At 48.5% G+C, this 17354-nt stretch overlaps 7 protein-coding genes across 7 annotated transcripts; 2 read left to right on the plus strand and 5 right to left on the minus strand.

Moving 5' to 3' along the window:
- Positions 1-1521: 1521 nt before the first annotated feature.
- On the minus strand, positions 1522-2654 carry EDB91DRAFT_1048197 (PIN domain-like protein; the record flags this gene model as incomplete). Its single annotated transcript, XM_041313375.1, has 3 exons — positions 1522-2194; positions 2242-2357; positions 2409-2654. Coding segments are annotated over 3 exons (1035 nt in total), but the record flags the coding sequence as incomplete, so codon positions are not given.
- A 190-nt stretch (positions 2655-2844) lies between these two features.
- Positions 2845-3706, minus strand: EDB91DRAFT_1048373 (heat shock cognate 70 kDa protein; the record flags this gene model as incomplete). The annotated part of the gene is made up of 2 exons (XM_041313397.1): positions 2845-3356; positions 3409-3706. 2 exons carry the CDS (start codon positions 3704-3706, stop codon positions 2845-2847), a joined length of 810 nt encoding a protein of 269 aa, XP_041180477.1.
- A 1738-nt stretch (positions 3707-5444) lies between these two features.
- EDB91DRAFT_50983 (uncharacterized protein) lies at positions 5445-7352 on the minus strand. Its single transcript, XM_041327524.1, has 3 exons — positions 7187-7352; positions 6867-7127; positions 5445-6811 (listed from the first exon to the last, which is right to left on the minus strand). The coding sequence occupies exons 2-3, from the start codon at positions 7104-7106 to the stop codon at positions 5480-5482; spliced, it is 1572 nt and encodes a 523-aa protein (XP_041180478.1). The 5' UTR covers positions 7107-7127; positions 7187-7352; the 3' UTR covers positions 5445-5479.
- Positions 7353-8269: 917 nt separating this feature from the next.
- Positions 8270-9414, plus strand: EDB91DRAFT_1263271 (Thioesterase/thiol ester dehydrase-isomerase; the record flags this gene model as incomplete). The annotated part of the gene is made up of 6 exons (XM_041324444.1): positions 8270-8383; positions 8448-8701; positions 8751-8773; positions 8845-8861; positions 8914-9057; positions 9103-9414. 6 exons carry the CDS (start codon positions 8270-8272, stop codon positions 9313-9315), a joined length of 765 nt encoding a protein of 254 aa, XP_041180479.1. The 3' UTR covers positions 9316-9414.
- Position 9415: 1 nt separating this feature from the next.
- On the minus strand, positions 9416-11057 carry EDB91DRAFT_50911 (uncharacterized protein). Its single transcript, XM_041327520.1, has 4 exons — positions 10896-11057; positions 10814-10830; positions 9951-10763; positions 9416-9851 (listed from the first exon to the last, which is right to left on the minus strand). The coding sequence occupies exons 2-4, from the start codon at positions 10814-10816 to the stop codon at positions 9486-9488; spliced, it is 1182 nt and encodes a 393-aa protein (XP_041180480.1). The 5' UTR covers positions 10817-10830; positions 10896-11057; the 3' UTR covers positions 9416-9485.
- Positions 11058-11182: 125 nt separating this feature from the next.
- EDB91DRAFT_1263283 (cytochrome P450) lies at positions 11183-13653 on the minus strand (the record flags this gene model as incomplete). The annotated part of the gene is given in 13 exon segments (XM_041324445.1): positions 11183-11354; positions 11403-11432; positions 11484-11606; positions 11654-11700; positions 11751-11785; positions 11837-11923; positions 11979-12081; positions 12136-12258; positions 12309-12558; positions 12609-12766; positions 12786-12926; positions 12969-13077; positions 13134-13653. Coding segments are annotated over 13 exon segments (1599 nt in total), but the record flags the coding sequence as incomplete, so codon positions are not given.
- Positions 13654-14434: 781 nt separating this feature from the next.
- EDB91DRAFT_50685 (glycoside hydrolase family 5 protein) lies at positions 14435-17119 on the plus strand. Its single transcript, XM_041327516.1, has 15 exons — positions 14435-14669; positions 14722-14753; positions 14811-14874; positions 14937-15060; positions 15186-15260; positions 15318-15418; positions 15472-15496; positions 15550-15697; positions 15750-16026; positions 16083-16175; positions 16227-16233; positions 16282-16327; positions 16376-16530; positions 16584-16645; positions 16699-17119. The coding sequence occupies exons 1-15, from the start codon at positions 14569-14571 to the stop codon at positions 16802-16804; spliced, it is 1416 nt and encodes a 471-aa protein (XP_041180482.1). The 5' UTR covers positions 14435-14568; the 3' UTR covers positions 16805-17119.
- Positions 17120-17354: the final 235 nt, after the last annotated feature.

Raw genomic sequence — 17354 nt, forward strand, 5'->3', positions numbered from 1 at the left:
TTAGTGTCATCCAGCTTCGATCATTTAATGTGAGCAACTCACATCTCAGATCTGCTTCCCATTGGCCCTTGTCCACCTTCTTTTGCCATCCTTTCCGGTGAGTGAGGAAGATCTCGAAGTATGATGTGCATTTACTCAGTGTGAGTGTCTCGTTTGCAAGGTATATGCCAAGCACCCCGTCTAAAATAGTAGTATCAAGTGAGATATCCTTTCTTTGCAACTTTACAAGCTCAAAACACCTGCAGAAAGTCAGATTGTGCACATGCTGCGGAAAAGCTAATTGGATGATCACACCTCGTCCATAATGTCCATCTGTTCGATGTGAACGTGACTTGTTCGAGATGGTGAGTCAGTTTTGTCCTCATTTCCAAGTCCAGATGCATATCCGAAGGCCGAGCACCACTCATCACCTTCTGAATCATCTGTAGTGCAATCTCAAGTGGACACACAGCCTGGTGCCATCGGAATGCCCGGTCCATGTAGTCCTTTGTCATCGCCATTGAGTGAGTGCGATCTCCTCCCTCAGCACTTGTCTTATGTTTGATGGATGACAGCACATCGTAAATATCTGCAGAATCAGCAGGGTTTCATTCCCAGCACTGCTTCGCCTCATTGAAGTGCCATTTGCCACGATAGGTATCACCATCTCTAAAATGTAGGTCAGTGCTCGCATGCTCTAATTCGTGTACAATAATGCTCATGATAGCTCCCACAGCTTCTTAAATGCCGAACAGATGCTCTCGACAGTAGTTTTGCTGAGATTCTCATGAAACCCTTTCAGGGACATGAAGAGTGCCAGTGCTTTGTTGGAGCATCTGTTTGGTATGCTCTCAAATGCATCTTTGAAGGCAGGGTCCTCAAACACATCATTGTCGGCATGTATTTCGGCAGTCATAGGCAACGGAACGAGTGAGTTTTCAGATGTGTCACCCCGCCAAGTCTCGCTGACAGCAGAACAGCTCAGGGTTTTGAAATGGCTCGCCAGCCATTCCCGTCCACAATGAACATGCCTGGCATAATTTGTCCTCGTGTTGTTTGCCTGAAGGTGTATTTTTATACCATGTTCCTTACACTTCTGAACATCTGCCAAAGCCGTCTTCGCAGCAGCTGATCTTGTCTTTCGCCTGGCTTTCTTGTGAGGAGTGTCTGGCAGCTGGGGGGCTTTTGCAGAATCCTTTTTTAGTTGCGCCATGCTTTGCGAACGCAAATGCAAATGAGTGGTGTGGTACGAAGCTAGTTCAAAATTTCGGGACAGAGATCATTGTCAGGGGCCTCTAACTAGTTTAATGTCATTTCACATTTCACATTTCACACCATTCAGATTATGAGACGACAATTGTGTGCACTAGGGACTAATATACTGCTGCACTACTTCAGGTGCCATGTGATCCAGTATCGCCACCGGAAGATGCACATACAAGGGAGAGAATTCCCCTTGAGCTGTGTTGCCCAGGGTGTTGTGTGCCAACGACAGACCATCAACTTTGATATTATAAATTTCAATATCACGCTGCAATGCCATCAGCGTTGCACGAGCAATGACTTTGAACACCGGCCAGCGGTCTGTGTGGTCTGCACGCTGTCAGGGCAACTAAAACACCAGTTAGAGGCTGTAAATGAACTACGTGTGCTGCCTACCTTGCATATGGTGCGAAGACAGGCACCCTCCCATACACTCCCACACATCTTGCCAATGATGGCATCATCGTCCCAGCCCAATTGCTGCCTACAGAAGTCTGCAAGGTCTGCGAGATGTGGCTGGTAGGACGACACATCCCGTAGCACATTCTCCGCGGCTGAAAAAGATGTTGGACGATGGACATACTTGTCGATCACTGCACAACGTGGGAAGTTGCATGGAATACAATCTGCGACTGCTTTATACCGACGCTTGAGGTCATGGTAGGGGTCGTTAGCAAGCGTAGTGCGTAGTTCCTCAACAAGGTCCTCTGCACGATCAGAGAACTCTGACAGCGGCATTGACAGGAATGCATGGAGCATATTCTCACCAATTTTGCTACACAGAGCAACCTTGTGGGCAATCTCGATTCTGCAACCAGGCACTCCTCTATCGTAATCTCCGCCCGCCAGGAGGGCAATGAGCAGCCGATCTCCTCGGGTCAAGGAGGCACCATGCTCAAGCCCATCCTCTGTATACACTTGAACATTGAGGTAGTCCTTGTCATTCTTCGCACTGTGACAAATCGATGGTAAGCGCATAAGATAAACGGGACAACATACCTTCTGATTATGCACGTGGCTCCGAAGATCAGAACATCACTGTCCTCGGTCATCACAGCGTCAATAACACCGTGGATGTTCAAGGCAGCCAATTCGGCTTCAGCTTCACTCAGAGCCTGGGGAGTGGTGAGACAACAGTCTCGTGAGGTGAGGCAAGCAAAACTTACCTCGGTCCACTGAAAGCCAAACAACTCCAGCATGCGCTGGAAGTCGCAGGTGAGCCAGTGGGGGCTGTGTCTGATTTTTCGACCCTTGTCTGACAGGCGGCTCAGGCCATCAAACACAAAGACGGCATGCAGGGGAAGCTTTAGTAGTATGCCCAGCCGAAAAAACAGTGTTCGGAGCTCCGGTGATTTGCCAGCTCCTGCATGGTTCATCTGAAAGACGGCACATATGCTGTGCATCCATGCGCTAACAACACGGTCAGTTCACTGTAGACATGTGAAAGAAGAGTAGCACCATACCTAGCATCAATCCCGATCCTGAAAAATTTGACTATGGGGTTGCCGTCAATGTATTCGGTCTTCAGTTCTGACAGCGCGAGCTCTTTTAGTGTTCGGTTGTCGGCGGATGTGCTGACTCGCTGCAGAGTACCAGTCAATATTAATACTCCCACAAAGTTATTTTGCTCACCTCCCATAGCCCTTGGATGCCCATGCTGAGCTGTGATAGTAGCGCAGAAGCAGAAATTCTTGAAAGGGGGGCAGCCAGAGAGGGGCCAGATGATGTCAGCTGACCGCTGCCGAAAGCAGCACAGCAAGCAATGGCCTCATCAGGGTTGATGCTCTTGTTGGGCTCCTTGCCATTGAAGAAGTCAGAAACTAGCTTAACGATATGGGGGATACGTGTGGAACCGCTGACAAGGACGATTTCGTGGATGTTCGCCTTGTCGATCTTGGAGTCCCGGAGGACCTTCTCGACAGGCTCGAGTGTGCTGCAGAACAGGTCCGCACACAGCTCCTCAAAATGGGCACGAGTAAGGGAAGTGTAGAAGTCGATACCCTCGAAGAGGGAGTCGATTTCGATGGAAGTTTGCATAGCGGAGGACAAGGTGCGCTTGGCACGCTCACAAGCAGTCCGTAGACAACGGAGAGCACGAGGGTTAGAGGAGAGATCTGCGTAAATGTTATAAACACTGGAGTTCACATATAACTAGATTAGACTTACCCTTCTTGTGCTTGCGCTTGAACTCCTGCGCAAAGTGGTTCATGAGTCGGTTGTTGAAATCCTCACCACCCAAGTGAGTGTCACCAGCAGTGGCCTTGACCTCGAAGATACCCTCCTCGATGGTCAAGAGAGACACATCAAAGGTTCCTCCGCCAAGATCGAAAATGAGGACGTTGCGCTCACCCACGACTTTCTTGTTGAGACGGTAGGCGATGGCAGCAGCAGTGGGCTCATTGATGATACGGAGAACGTTCATTCCAGAGATGGAACCAGCGTCTTTTGCAGCTATTGTCGGCATAGTGTGAGGTCTAGTGTGAGGTCCTGTGAAGTACAAGTGAGAACCACAAATGAATAAAAAAAAATTAAAAAAAGAGTACCTTCTCCAGGAGAGGTGTTGATGTTGTTGGAGGCAGTCACCTGCGGTGTTGTGCATGGCACTGATGGCAGTGACTAAAGACTTGCGCAGCGGACAAAGGCAAAGTCACATGATCGGAACACCTAAGTGACCCATTTATGGTAGCTGTGTAGGATGAGTGGGAGGGAGAGGAGGGGGTAACCGTTAAGGCCTAAGGTCCTATTACAAGTAAAGTACTGTAAAGTGCGATTTTGAGTGGGTAAAGTGAGTAAAGTGCGGGAGAAGGAGAAATACACTGTAAATTTTGTAAATTTTGTAAATCTCGAACTTTCGGGCAGGCCTGCCATCTGGGCACGGATGCACCCACCGACAGTGTAATTTTTTTGGCTTCTCCATATGAAAGATTGGGTGCCTGGCGAATGTTTTACGATATATTATTAACTGCAGAATATATATTTAATTGCAGTCAGGACCTGAGCGCTGAGCAGTCTGCTTGGTCTGCCGGATGGTGATCTAACTGCAGAACGCACCGTGTGTCAGCACAATGCCAACCATGGGTCACGTGACGTGGGATTCTTTGTTTTTTTTTTCGCCGAATCTTCGACGAATCCCCTTTACAGAATTTACGTTAGCTAATCGTAAATTTCCCCAGATATCCCGACATAATCACTCCTTCGCATACACATTCTTGTATTGTAGGAAAATTAGTACTGCACTATGATCATTCATAAAATTCATTGATGCCCCAAGGTATCTAACTCTGCACGTGTCAACATTGGGCCAGGCTCCGTGATCAGAGCTGCCGACAACTGCTGAGCCGATCTTGAAACGCCTCGCAAGGCTGCCGTGAGGTTGAAAGAGTCTAGTGAGGCCTTACGAGACGAGTGTGCGCACCTTGCATAATGACGAACAAATACATTCAAGCCTCGGCATCATGTGGCCGTGGGAGACTCTCCGGACCTTGCCGGACCTTGTTAGATTTGGGCACTTTTGCTGATGATGATCAAGCGAAGTATGACTGCGGTCTATCTTATGAAGAATCTCAAAGAGGTTCGAACATCTCGAAATACTTTGTTGCGCTTGAATTGGCGACTCTCAGAGCTCCAGGACCTATATATCAAGACGCGTCAAATCAGACCTCAGATTACAACATGACGTCTCCGCGCCTTTTATAATGCAGGCCTTATTGTTTTCTACATGACAGTTTGGACTTGCAGGTTGGGAACTTATCTCAGTTGGCTTCGAACCCAGCCAGTTTTGGAGGGTGCTTCATTGCATGGTTTTGTCTGTGCTGAAGAGCGTTGAAAGCAGAACGTGCAAATTCCTTCCTTGCATGTGGCTAGACCAAAATATCATCAGTGACTGGCGTTCTTTTACTTCGCGTGCGTGTCTACCGGGAGATTTGACCAAGTTTGAGGGCACTCGTAATGCGAGACGTGAAAATGTCAATTTCAACCTCCCTGAAGTCATCTGAACTTTGAAGCTTAAATCCTGCCATGCTTCAGCGTCGAGGAAAGCCTCAACGCGGTGACATAAAAGCCAGCTCGTGTACTTGGCGCACGCTTCTATGTACTAGGACACGAACACATGTCCAACATCAAGGTTCAAGGTCAGGTCCTGAAGGTCATCGTATCTATGTAAATTGAAGGGTGGCGAACGTAAGGTGCTCCATGGACTGTGTCACTCACAACCGATAACAGGTCTAGCGATGTCCTACTAATACTCTTTGTCTCTGGACGACCCATCCAATCCCAAACCTACTGTTTCTTGCTTCCTCAAGTTGACAAGAAGAGGGTGCAGCCTGGCAACCTCCTCCCACCTCTCCCGATACCTCGTCGCCCGATTGAACATCACACCCTCCTCATACTCGATATCGTAGCCCGTTATCTCAGCGTTAGGTGCAACGTCTGACAAGAACGCTGCTACGGACAATGGGTCATCGATTTTGGAATCAGCCACTCGTAGAACTTCCAGACCGTTTCTGCGGACCCCGCCTCCAGGCCGTTGATCATCGATATCTGGCGCCCAGGCGTTCATAGCAAACCCGACTACAGATAATACTGGGCAGCGCCATAACAACTCTGCCAAACCCTGCAAAGTGATTTTGCTTGGTTGGCGCCAGCCGTTCCGCGTCCCCAGGTCAAGTGCACGTAACTTCAGCCACGTGTTGGCAAGCTGTGCGAGCTCCTTGTCGTCAAGGGAAAATGTGCATGTTGTGTCGAGATGGAGTGTCTCCAGATGACGCAGGGAGAAGAGGGTCTTCAGGGCACCAAACGTGATGATACAGCCAACAGGGAATTCCGGTGGGGATACCTGCCATTCTTCCAGATATAGATCCCTGAGACTTGGACAGTGACGTGAGATTTGGTAGAAACACTGATGCAGCTCAACATCTGTTAAGCCCGTTTCCGTCGAACGAATACGGAGGGAGCGTAAGGATGGTAGCTCTGCGATTTCAAGGATAGGGATACAGTGGGAGGTGTGGGTCGCAGCGATATGGAGCTCCTGAAGGACAGTAAATACTGGCTGGTCGGTAAGTTTCATAAGTGCACTGTAGTCGTTCTTCTCATCAACTTGAATGGAGAGACGCGTAAGCTTAGAAGCTGACGCGAGGTGACAAAACGTCGCATCATTGACTAGGCCGCAGTCAAGATTCTGCAAGTTGTGCCAGCTCTGGAACACGTCAGGATGTATTTTCCTCATACTATATTCCGGGGGGAAACGCGCGACGTGGAGAGAGTTGCCGGCGGAGGTGATGAGAGGAGCAATACGCCGAAAACGTATTGGATCTAGCCCGTCCAGAGTTAGCCATTCCAACCTGGCGTTGACTAGGGAGCATAGGAATGGTAGAGCATCTACAGAATTATTTGACCACCAAAGCCGTTTGAGATGAGTGAACACTGGGGGTGCGAAGGGTGAAGTAGCCAGTGCATGTAGGATGGTCTTGTCGATAATGACGTCTTCTTGGTCAACCCTCAGTGAATGAACTCGTTTGGCGTAGTGCTGCATTCGCCGCCAGTCTGAAAGGCGTACCTCTTTGAATAGCATCTACATAGATGTGATCTCGGCATGCTTTCAAAGACCGCTATGTACGAGCACTCACGATCATTTTCTGTCCTGTTTCATCGATAATGGTGATTGTAGGGAGGCAAGATAGTAATGGATGAAAACTTTCCAGCGACTTGTAAAGTACATTCAGAGCGGGTTCGTGGAAGAAACGACAAGTTCTGCAGAGCGACGCAAGGGATGACCGCCCAGACATGTATTCAAGCGGTTGCCCGGTCACAAGAACTCGCCTGCAAATAATATCGAACAGCTCTGTGATCTGAAGGCACTTATGCATCAGGTCGTTGTTCGAAGGCTACTACTTAAATCTGCCATCAGTGACCCTTGATAGATGAGAAATTGGACTGTATTACGCACTCTGAGGATTTTGTTAGAGAATAGCTTGGACGAAAGTACAGGACATGGACATTTAACTCAAGTCTGTATGCTCATGTGTGCAGCACTATCAATTGAAACCATCGTTATCGTGCATCGCTTGATATCTGTTCAATGAATACTTTCGAGAAGCTCGCCGATCCATTGCAGCAGAACCGTAGCACGCGGCGACAACGCTACAAAAGAATGCTGCAGTCCATAGGCATATCTACAACCCGGACAGGAAGATTCCAGAATAGTTCTCATAAGAAATGAGTGGCCTTCTATAATGCAAAACAAAAGCTCACCACTTTGGCGTATTCGAGCAGTTGGAAATGGCCACTTTCATTACGAGATCTAGTAATGCAGGGATATCGATGGGCGCGATACCATCAGGTCAAAAAATCTGTGGGCTCCAGATAAAATAAGCAAAACACGTCCAGGCGCAGAGTTTATCAGTCGAAGTTCGAATCTAGTACATCCGAACTCACGGGTCAAGAGACACATGGATCGAGGTGGAGTCATGATTGAGGTGTCCGAGTCACTGACAAGTGCTTGACCTCGGAAAATCGATAAAATGCCACAGAAGGGAAAGATATGGCAATTTGAAAACAAACAGCTATTGATTAGCTGAGATCCATATTATTCGAAGCATGCAGTTGAGGCAGAATGTGGATCATGGTCGACCATGATGCATCATGACTCATGAGTCCACCGCGGACTAGTGCGAAGTTCAGAACTGCCCGAAGGGGCCTTGAAAAATTGCCGTGCGTCTTTGCGGGCTGCCGCAACACGCCCAACAGTCCCTCAATTATGGGATATACCGTTTATATTGGTGAGAGTCTTGTCCGAGGTAGTGGCGATGAAGGAAACGCCTCGACTGACCAACTGTGGGATGGTAGGATTAAATTACACCCGCGAGTGTGTTGGAAATCACCAGAATAGACGCCCGGTCTTGGCTTTCACCAGCACCTTGCCAGCAGTGACCCAGCACCCCGGTTTAGCAGGTAAAATGGACAAATCTCCTGCTCAGCCGGTGATACTAATCAGTTTTATAGTGATTTCGTATATTAATTGCTGTTGGTTATGTTCTCTTCGAAGGGATTCGGCACATTGGCACGTTCACGCGTTCCATTGCGCTCTAAGCGACAATGTTCTGTACAACGTCAAACAGCTGCTTTGAGTGGCTCATCAATCAAGGTATTTTCTACGTGCTTCCGATAATGGTATTACTCTTGCGAGTCTGAGATTCTGCTCGTTGTAGTCCCTTCAAGATGCCTTCCGGGACCCGTCCTCACCATTTCACATTGCTCCAGGAGACACAGGACCTGAATCCCCCGACGCTCCTCCCTCACTCTCGCAAGTCCCACATCCTGCTCCGCCTCCACCTCAGTCCAGCCATCCCACTGCAATCGGCTCCCTGGCAGCGAATGCCAGAGCTAAGCTGATCTCTATGGGTTACGACGAGGGGTCACTATGGGAGCAGAGCATCGTATGGGGTCACCATGATGCATTCCGGTAGGCACCTCATGGACGGGATGAAAAATGTACTCATTGTCTTTCATAGACACGTTAACAACGTACACTACCGTAAGGGTTCAAGTTTTATGTGAACAGCAGCAACAAGTGTCGCTCACGGATCTGCCACTGTCAATATACAGTACGATTCGTCGAATCTGTCAGCGTGTTATGTCATTGTCAAGGTCTGTGGGTCACTGAAGTTTGGCTAGGGTCGCATTGCGTGGGTCATGGCCTTCGGCAAGGCTCTTGGGGGTGAAGAACGCGTCAAGGCAATGCTCGCGGGCCAGGGCGTCTCGGTCATACTCAAATCAATGAACATCAATTTCAGGAGACCGGTGACGTTTCCTGACACAGTGAGATTTCCTTGTAACATTTGTTCTTCGATTAACCATGATTAGCTTTTGGTTGGGCACAAACCAATCATTTCTTCGAGCCGCACGCACTTTACTTTGAACGCAGTGCTTTATTCGTATTCACAACAAGCGATCGTTGCGGACTCGGATTCCGTGCTTGTTTGGTACGACTACGACAACCTGAAGAAATGTGACCCCGGGGATGATGCATGGCGCCTTCTGAAGGTAGCCTCGCAGGACGGTCAAGTGAAGGGTTGATGTCCGTGTGTTCCGACTGAGCTCGGACTTGGTATATATGTAGTAGAAATGATTGCCAATTATTTGACATCCTCGATGCAGACAGTCTCGCCCCAAATCAGATTATGAAAAGTCCGACACGGAACGGTCTACGATGACCACTAGCTGCATAAAAAATATACAACGTGTCATCATAATACGTGTCTCCTTCTGCCAATGCCATACTGTTGTGCCAAGCGGCGATATCCAAAATAATCACCGCGCATGTAATCCACTACTACCTCGAGGGAAGGAACGAGGATAATGTATTCCGCTCGCTGCTCATTTGTCGTCATGACTCTAGTGCCAAAAATTAGGCTCTCCAGAGGGCAGCCTGACCGTACCAAAAATGCCTTCAACTCCTCATGAGGCCACGGCCGTATATAACGAGCTTCAAGCACGCGTAAATTGGGGAGTGTGAGTGCATTGAACAAGTCAGGGAACAAGCTTGCCATGCGCAACGGGGATGCATTACTGATGCGCAAGGATTGAAGGTTGGTGTGTGCGAACGGCTCTAACTTTAATGGGACTTCGTCATCAAAGCCTAGGCCAATCTCTAATGAGGAGAGATTGGGACCCAGCTGGAGTAACTGGAGGATTAGATTTGGTTGACGTACAGCGATCTCGACGTGCGTCAGGTGGGCCCATACGGGATTGAAGGAAGATAAGCGATCGAAGTCGAATGCGGACGGTCCGACTACCTTGAGACTGCGCAGGGTGAATGGTAAACGCGAGATGGATTGTGCAATAGTTGGACGCCACATGTGATAGGATGTGCTTATGGTAAGCTCCTGCAATGCTGGGAGGTCGTCTAACAAAAGTTCGGGTGTGACGGGGTCGACGAATACGATTTGAAGAGACGAGATTCGGTTCATGTAAGGCTGAAGAAGGGTTCGTAGGTTGGTCGCGTCATCTTCGAAGCACCTGAGTGCTAATGAGAGAGGGCGATCTTGTGACCGCTTGAGCCATGAGTCATAGCAGAAGGCTGCCTGCTGCCAGTCTTCGTCGTCGACGTCCACAATCACTCCGCACCACAAATCGGACGTGCGTGCGGCAACCTCCCTCCATCGTCGACATATTCGAGTAAGCAGCATGGGAGCCAACTTTGATGCGGGCAACAAGTGTTCGGTTTCCGGGAGACAGTGAACAAAAATATAGGATAGGAGTTCAGATGGAAAGCGCCAGAGAGCTGATACAAGTCCCTTGTGCAAGTTCATGGACTGGATAATCTTGTCCTTCTCTTCGAGAAGCTGCCGGTGAAGACCTTTTATCTTATCCATGACGCTTTCCAGGCCTGAGACGTCCTGCAAAACTGCATTTAATTGCTGCTGGCGTTCGGTGATGACAGCGCTGATGCTCTGGTCTTTGCGCTCGATAGCGGAGTGGTCAGTATTTGGGAATCTGGAGAACGGGGTTTCAAGGTCTGGGATCTGGTCGTCGTTGACATGGGATAAGACATAAATTATCGGAATAAACATACCATTGCTCGTGAACATGCTAGCTGAATGCGATTGATTATCATCCTCAGACACAAGTGCCTCAGGCTATAATTCGGCACTCACAATGTTGTGCAGTGCACCAATGATATCGGAGATCGGGGAGAGATTGACTTCTGAGCTAGCCGTCGTCCCCTCAATCACTGCCTGCATGTTGTGCGCTAACGCGAGGGACAAGGTTGAATCCGAGGAAGATGAAATATGCGTGGTAATAGTATGATGCCCGGATCTAGCCTGAGATACTTGATTCACAAGGGCAAATTGGGTTTGTGTCGTTAAATTGTTCATACAAACAAACTCTACGCCCGGCGGCTGGATGCATGATGCGACCCTCAAGTTCCCCCATCATCCCTCTCCATGATACACCTGATCTCAACTTCCGGAATCCTCGTTTGAAATTCAATCGTACATGGCTGCTCCTTCGGCAAACTGCCATCCATGAAAGCCATATCATCCAACGGCTTTGTGCTGTCCAACGTGAGCCGGAAGGCCCAAAGGACAAGCGCTGTGTTTACGAACACCGAGCTATGCCACAAGTTCATAGAATCGTATGGCTGAACTATGCGACCTTACCTATTTGCAACATCTTGTCCGGGACACACTCTACAAGCAAAAATGATAAAACATGACCAACAGCACAAAGACGACGCCTACCGCCGACCAAACCCGAAGACGAAGAACTTGGGGTCATCTCTCACACGCCCTTCGATACCGAGCCAACGATCAGGCTTGAATGTGTTAGGGTCCGGGAAGACGTCTGGATCGCGAGAGATGGACCTGAAGTGGCGATGAGAGACCAATTGTATCCGGAAGGAGGGCCTTACCAGTGATTGCCAGTTACTGTTGTCCTGGCTGGAATGTGATGATTTTCCTGTTTGTGTTGTCAGATCTAGCTTCGACAAGATGACGAAGGGTACCCACCCAAACAACCTCCATTGTCGTGCGATGTGGTATTCCTTCATGCAGGTAAGGTATCAACATCAGGAAGAACGGCGGGGCTTAATTACTCATAGGTACCAACGGTCTCCATCTCAGAGCCTCCGAAACAAAGGCACGAAGGCGATGAAGCGATTGCTCATCAGTGAAGGTGGGTGCTAGGGTGAGTCAGCCCTTAGATCAATATTCCAGTGATATGGGTGATTAAACTACCTCTGTTATTCCCGATGACCGCATCTAGCTCTGCATGGACTTTACGTTGCTCCTCAGGAAAAACGGCAGCTGCCATTAGTACTGTGCATATTGCGAGAGTAGTCTATAACACCCAACTTCAGCTAAATTCATAGAAAGTAGTGATGCACGAACTCACCGTGTCGGATCCAGCTCCAACGACAGCACCAGCAAGGTAAGCCATCTCCAGCTCAGACAATCCGTAAAGACTGCCATGTTCCAAGAGGTATCTTCCAAACGAAGGACTGGCGTCGCCAACTCCCTGCTATTGAACGTTTTAGAATGTTGCTGCATCAGCTAGGACATGCTTACTAGCTCCTGTTTGACGCGACAGAGTTGCTCGATGAAAAGTTCCCGAGAGTCTCGACAGCCGTCACGTAATTCTCGCGCATACCAAGGAAGATATTTCAGCCACGAAATCGAATCCACCAGGTACGCGCCAGGGTGCAATGCAAAGCGGAATTTATCAGCAAATTCAGTGACCCTTCTAACTTCGGGATCAGTCGCAGATGTAGGTGTAGTCTTCCCATATGAGATTTTCATGCTCGTTGCTGCTGCATAACTTCAGTCCATTAATGAGCAACGCAAACCTGGATATGACGAGGAACCTACGTTCGCGCATGATCCTGGAAGTTGTATGGACCATTCAGAATATAAATAACGGTGTTCTTCGCGTGTGACATTTGCAGGGGTCGATATGCCTCGGCTGCTTTGGGTTGGAAATGAGTGTGGATCGCTCTGTAATGAAGAGTCATATAGCCATTATATTTCTGCATTATAGCAAAAGACGAGCCTGCGCATCCGACGGAACCTCTCGCCAGCGGGGACAAAGGGAATAAGCATTCCCCCACCGAGTAACTCCCCAGCAGCAAGGGAGCGGGGACGATCGACCAGCGACGCGCCCTGTTTCTCCATAATTTCTGCTGCGGCCTGTATCGTAGATGCGTTAGCGGCTCAGAACACAGCGCCCACCGTCAGGCATGCTTTATAGCGACCGATAACGACGAATTTCTCTGTTCCTGCGCGTAGAGTGATGAGAGGACCATACTCTTCAATCCATGATGCTACAGTCAGATATGCGCTAGATGTCATTACGACACCGTGAATGATGAAATGAAATAGAACACTGACGCTTACTTGCGAGGAGGTATGAAATGTCCGCGGAGTCCCCACGTCGAAGGGGATGGGGGAAATGACAGGCCGTTCTCTGTGCTGAAAAGGTATGTATGAGCAATCAGAGCTGCTACACTCAAACAAGTCGCGCTCACGACAAGCTGAATGTTATCGGACAATAGCAAGTCGGTCAGCTGTAGCATGGTCGGAAATAGTGAAGCTTGACGGGGCTCGAAGTGCATCATATGATGAGTTTTAACATGTCGACTGGGACGAACGTGATTGTGATACGTTCACCGACTGGCTCGCAATGACGGAGCTTGCTGGCAGCGATCACGGCAAGTCAAGTTACCAAAGGAAACAATACTTTTTCACTTGTGCGAGGAACAGAAAAATTCAGAAGGACTTAGGAACCCCCGATATGCCTACGAAGGTTCGATCCCAAAAATGTGGATTTGGTGCCTTTGTACCCGCGATCGGCGAGCTTGTGCGGGCCTTTGTGTCCGCATTGTATTCGGGCCTCAAGTTTTGAGCCTACACGTATCTGCATAACATATCAGAAATCACATCGGTAGAAGAGACTGCTTCTTCCGGTAGCCGTAGTGGGGAGGACTTGCACGATATTGCCCAAGATTCGTGTCCTTCTGCGTCCGATGTAAGTTCAAGATGTAATTGCTGGGGTCATACACACCTTCTTTGCCAATCATTAATCATTAATTGCGAGGCACCGGTAAGACGCATACTGAATTCGGCGTTCGCTGCCACCAGCCCGATCGGACCAATATCACATTTTGAGGGACTTGGGTTTGAATAATACTGCCTCTCAAGTCCGGGTCTCCCGCACCACTGCAGCAGCTATATGTAGTACTCCAGATGCAACATATGGGCGTTGAGAAAACTTGTACTGTTGCCGTTGCTTTGGCTCGCCGCTCAGTTGGCGCCGGCTTAAAACATAACCGAGCCGTGTTGAACGTCAGTGCTCGACCAAAGGGTAGTACTTACTCTCGATAGTTGTGAATCTGACCCACTTACTGTTATTACAAGTTCAACTCAGGCTTGAACCGGGACGTCAAGCATCGTAAGCTTGACTCAGCGGAGATACATAAGCTCGCCGTAAGCATCAATCTTCTTTTAAAATTTTGATGTGTAACTCAAATTTTTGCTGATACTAGTATGATCAGTGGCAGGGCCATGGAAAGTAGACTAGTAACCACTTTCCTTACAACTTGAACGTGAGCCATTAAGTATTCCTTTGAGGTGTTGAGTGGAAACAGCGTGTAAGGCCCCTCACCAAAATGAGGCGGCTGACGAGACTGTCGATTCTCGAAAGTATAAATTGTGCTTCCGAGGCGCTGAAGCTGAAGAGCGCTGAAGCTGGTCACGGTTTTCGTCAACCCTGGTTCATGTCCTCTCTCCCGCAACTCTCCTGCCGGCCAATTTTTTGAACCTCATAAGTACGATGAGACATATCCTAGCAGGCTTGGCGCTCTCGAGTACGCTTGTCGCCCATGCATGGGCGGGACAACCGACTAATATTTATGGTGTTAATTTGGGTTCATGGTAAGCATCACTCCGTGTCCCCACTGCCTATTAAACTTAAGTGATAGCGCAGGTTGGTCCTGGAACCATGGATGCTTCCTCAAGGTGATAAACTGAGGAATCTTGCAAATACAAGTTCACTGAACGAATTTCGTCACATAGGCTGGTTGGATATGGGTGGAGAGTCATGTAGTACAAATTGTTCGACATGCATTTCAACCGAGTCGTACGTTCCTAAGATTCTAGACGTTTTGTATGTGAAACTCAATTTGCGCTGTGATAATCTAGGTCATTTGCAAAGGCCTATCCCGACACCGTTGACGCTACCTTCGCTGATCACTGGGACACATGGTTTACACAGAACGATGTCGACAAACTGAAGGCGGCCGGTATCAACACCGTTCGCGTTCCTGTAAGTCGATTCAAAGGCACTGTACGACCTTGGCCAACCTGACGTTGAACGGTTTGATCTGCCTTGCGTTGCTTTCTTTCATCCCGTGCAAACTTGTCTGTGTTGTGCACCGCTTTCCTACATAGCTTGGATATTGGATTGTGGAGGCTTTAGTTGATCGTTCGCACGAATCATACCCTCGGGGCGGTCTTAATTATTTGGTGAGAAGATTTGTTCGTAGCTTCATGCTCTGGGTAAAATTTGATCATTTACATTAGCGTCGTGGCTTGGGCTGGTTGCAAGATGCTGGGATTCAAGCGATCCTGGATCATCATGCATTGCCTGGGGTGCAAACGCCCGGGCAAATGTTCACCGGAAAGTAAGTTCCCATTTGTTTGCTATCTGTTATATACTAACAGTGGTTTTTACAAGTTGCACCAACGATGTTCAATTCTATGCGAGTCATTTTTCAGTCGTTGAAAGCAACAATCACTGATCTCTTACATACAGACTCCATACAACTATCACCGTGCTCTCGTGTGGACAGCAGTCATGACCACGCTTGCTCACCTGGACCCTAACTTTGGAAGTGTATTTGCGATCGAGGCAGTCAATGAACCCATCATGAATGCGGCTGAGACACCCAACTACGGCACCTGTATGTATCATTCATCATTCATGTATTCGCGCTCTCATGATTCCTCATACAGTCCAAAAGAACTTCGTCCAGACAATCCGTGCGGTCGAGCTCACACTCGGGATCCCTGTACCGTCATCCAGTCTATCGTTTTCATTATCGGTATCCGTCTCGAACAACTTCACTGCTGCGTTGAACGTGACGTCCACAGCAACCATCTTCTCGCCGGAGGTGCAGTTGGCACTGGCAGATGCTGTTCCGATCCTACTGGAGATTGGAGTACAATGCGGCTTGCAGTCCATATTCGAGGCGTCGCCCTTCTGGAAGCCCCGTACTTCATTGGTGGCGAAGTGAGTTCAAAACAGGTTCTTGTTGGAGATACATACACTGACAATGATATGCCAAGCTTCATGGACGTGAACTGGCAGTACAACAACCCCGCTAACCCAGCTGACGTCGCGATTGGTCCCCAAGCTTATGACAACCACTTGTATTACTCGTGAGTGCGCAGTTGCTATAATTGTCGTGATTTTCCAACTCATCTTTACAGGTTTGGCGTATGTCTTCTGCTCGCAGGTTATTGCTTTGCATTGACATTTTTATAGGGAGTCGCAGATGCTAACCCGACGGCATACTTGACCAGTATTTGCAGTGCGTCTTCTTTGTTGGTTCAGTCATGACGTACTCATTTTGGTACAGATCTTACACGCATTCAGAGCGACGCTGCAGTTGGTAACTCTCCCCTCTGGTTTGGAGAGTGGGGACTTTCGACACAGTTCAATGCCACGGACGACTTCCTCTACCAGTGGGCTGACGCACAGAAATTGGCCTATAGTAAAGGTGCTGGATGGATTGTACGTACCCCATAGTGCTTGATCAAGACGTCACTCAAGGAAGAATATTCTAGTACTGGAACTTCAAAACTGAGATATCGAGTCTCACCAACGGGAATGCCCTCGCAAGGCAATGGTTAGTCAATACACATTCTAGGGAACTTTATGAGTGACCTGATGGGTGCATAGGTCATACCTTGAGGCATTGGAACTCGGGTACTTGACTCGGGACCCCGCAGTGCTGCACGATCCGAATGTGTGCAAGCCATACATCTCGAACAGCACCAGTTCATGATGTGCGACGGCGTTCCTGGTAACTTATCCACTAAGTGAGCGTACCTATATCAATCCCTGTAACAGCCCATCCACCACTCTCTCATACCACGTTCCTTCATCTCCATTCATTTATCACATTCCTTCGAAGTATGGCTATCAAGGTTCATATAATGATACATACTTGTTCATCACACGTCCTTTTTTACTTGTATTCCTTGGACGATAATCTAGAGTTGTTCATAGTGATAAACACCCGTTTTTGTTTTGCGCGACAAGGCCGTTCTTTTGGATCGTAGTTAAAAATGAAACAGGAGAAATTTATCATCATCAACTATTTCGACCGTCCTAGTTCATGTCAGTTTCTATGACTGTTCTCGCAAGAACATACAGATTGCTTTCCGAACTCGTGCTAAACGTCATCTATTCAATTATGTAATTGAGCGCTTACCCCAGGATTTGTGGTCGGCAAACTCCGACGCCATTGGTGAATGTCGATCAGCATGAAGAGAATTCTTCTCACTAGCTACAGTGTCTAGGTTATCTGGGGACTCTTGCGCCTTCAAAGCTTC

Source organism: Suillus paluster (assembly GCF_016628075.1).
Source record: "Suillus paluster strain FC165 chromosome Unknown EDB91scaffold_10, whole genome shotgun sequence".
NCBI classification, from domain to species: Eukaryota; Fungi; Basidiomycota; class Agaricomycetes; order Boletales; family Suillaceae; genus Suillus; species Suillus paluster.

Bases quoted from the DNA above. Each gene is read 5' to 3' on its own strand.
- EDB91DRAFT_50983 (XM_041327524.1), bottom strand. From the start codon at position 7,106: ATGCATAAGTGCCTTCAGATCACAGAGCTGTTCGATATTATTTGCAGG. The intron at 6,812-6,866 runs GTGAGTGCTCGT...ACATCTATGTAG, and splicing joins AAACAGGACAGAAAATGATC to ATGCTATTCAAAGAGGTACG.
- EDB91DRAFT_50685 (XM_041327516.1), top strand. From the start codon at position 14,569: ATGAGACATATCCTAGCAGGCTTGGCGCTCTCGAGTACGCTTGTCGCC. The intron at 15,419-15,471 runs GTAAGTTCCCAT...GGTTTTTACAAG, and splicing joins GGGCAAATGTTCACCGGAAA to TTGCACCAACGATGTTCAAT. The intron at 16,646-16,698 runs GTTAGTCAATAC...ATGGGTGCATAG, and splicing joins AATGCCCTCGCAAGGCAATG to GTCATACCTTGAGGCATTGG.
- EDB91DRAFT_50911 (XM_041327520.1), bottom strand. The intron at 9,852-9,950 runs GTACGTCAACCA...GTCCCATTAAAG, and splicing joins TGACGCACGTCGAGATCGCT to TTAGAGCCGTTCGCACACAC.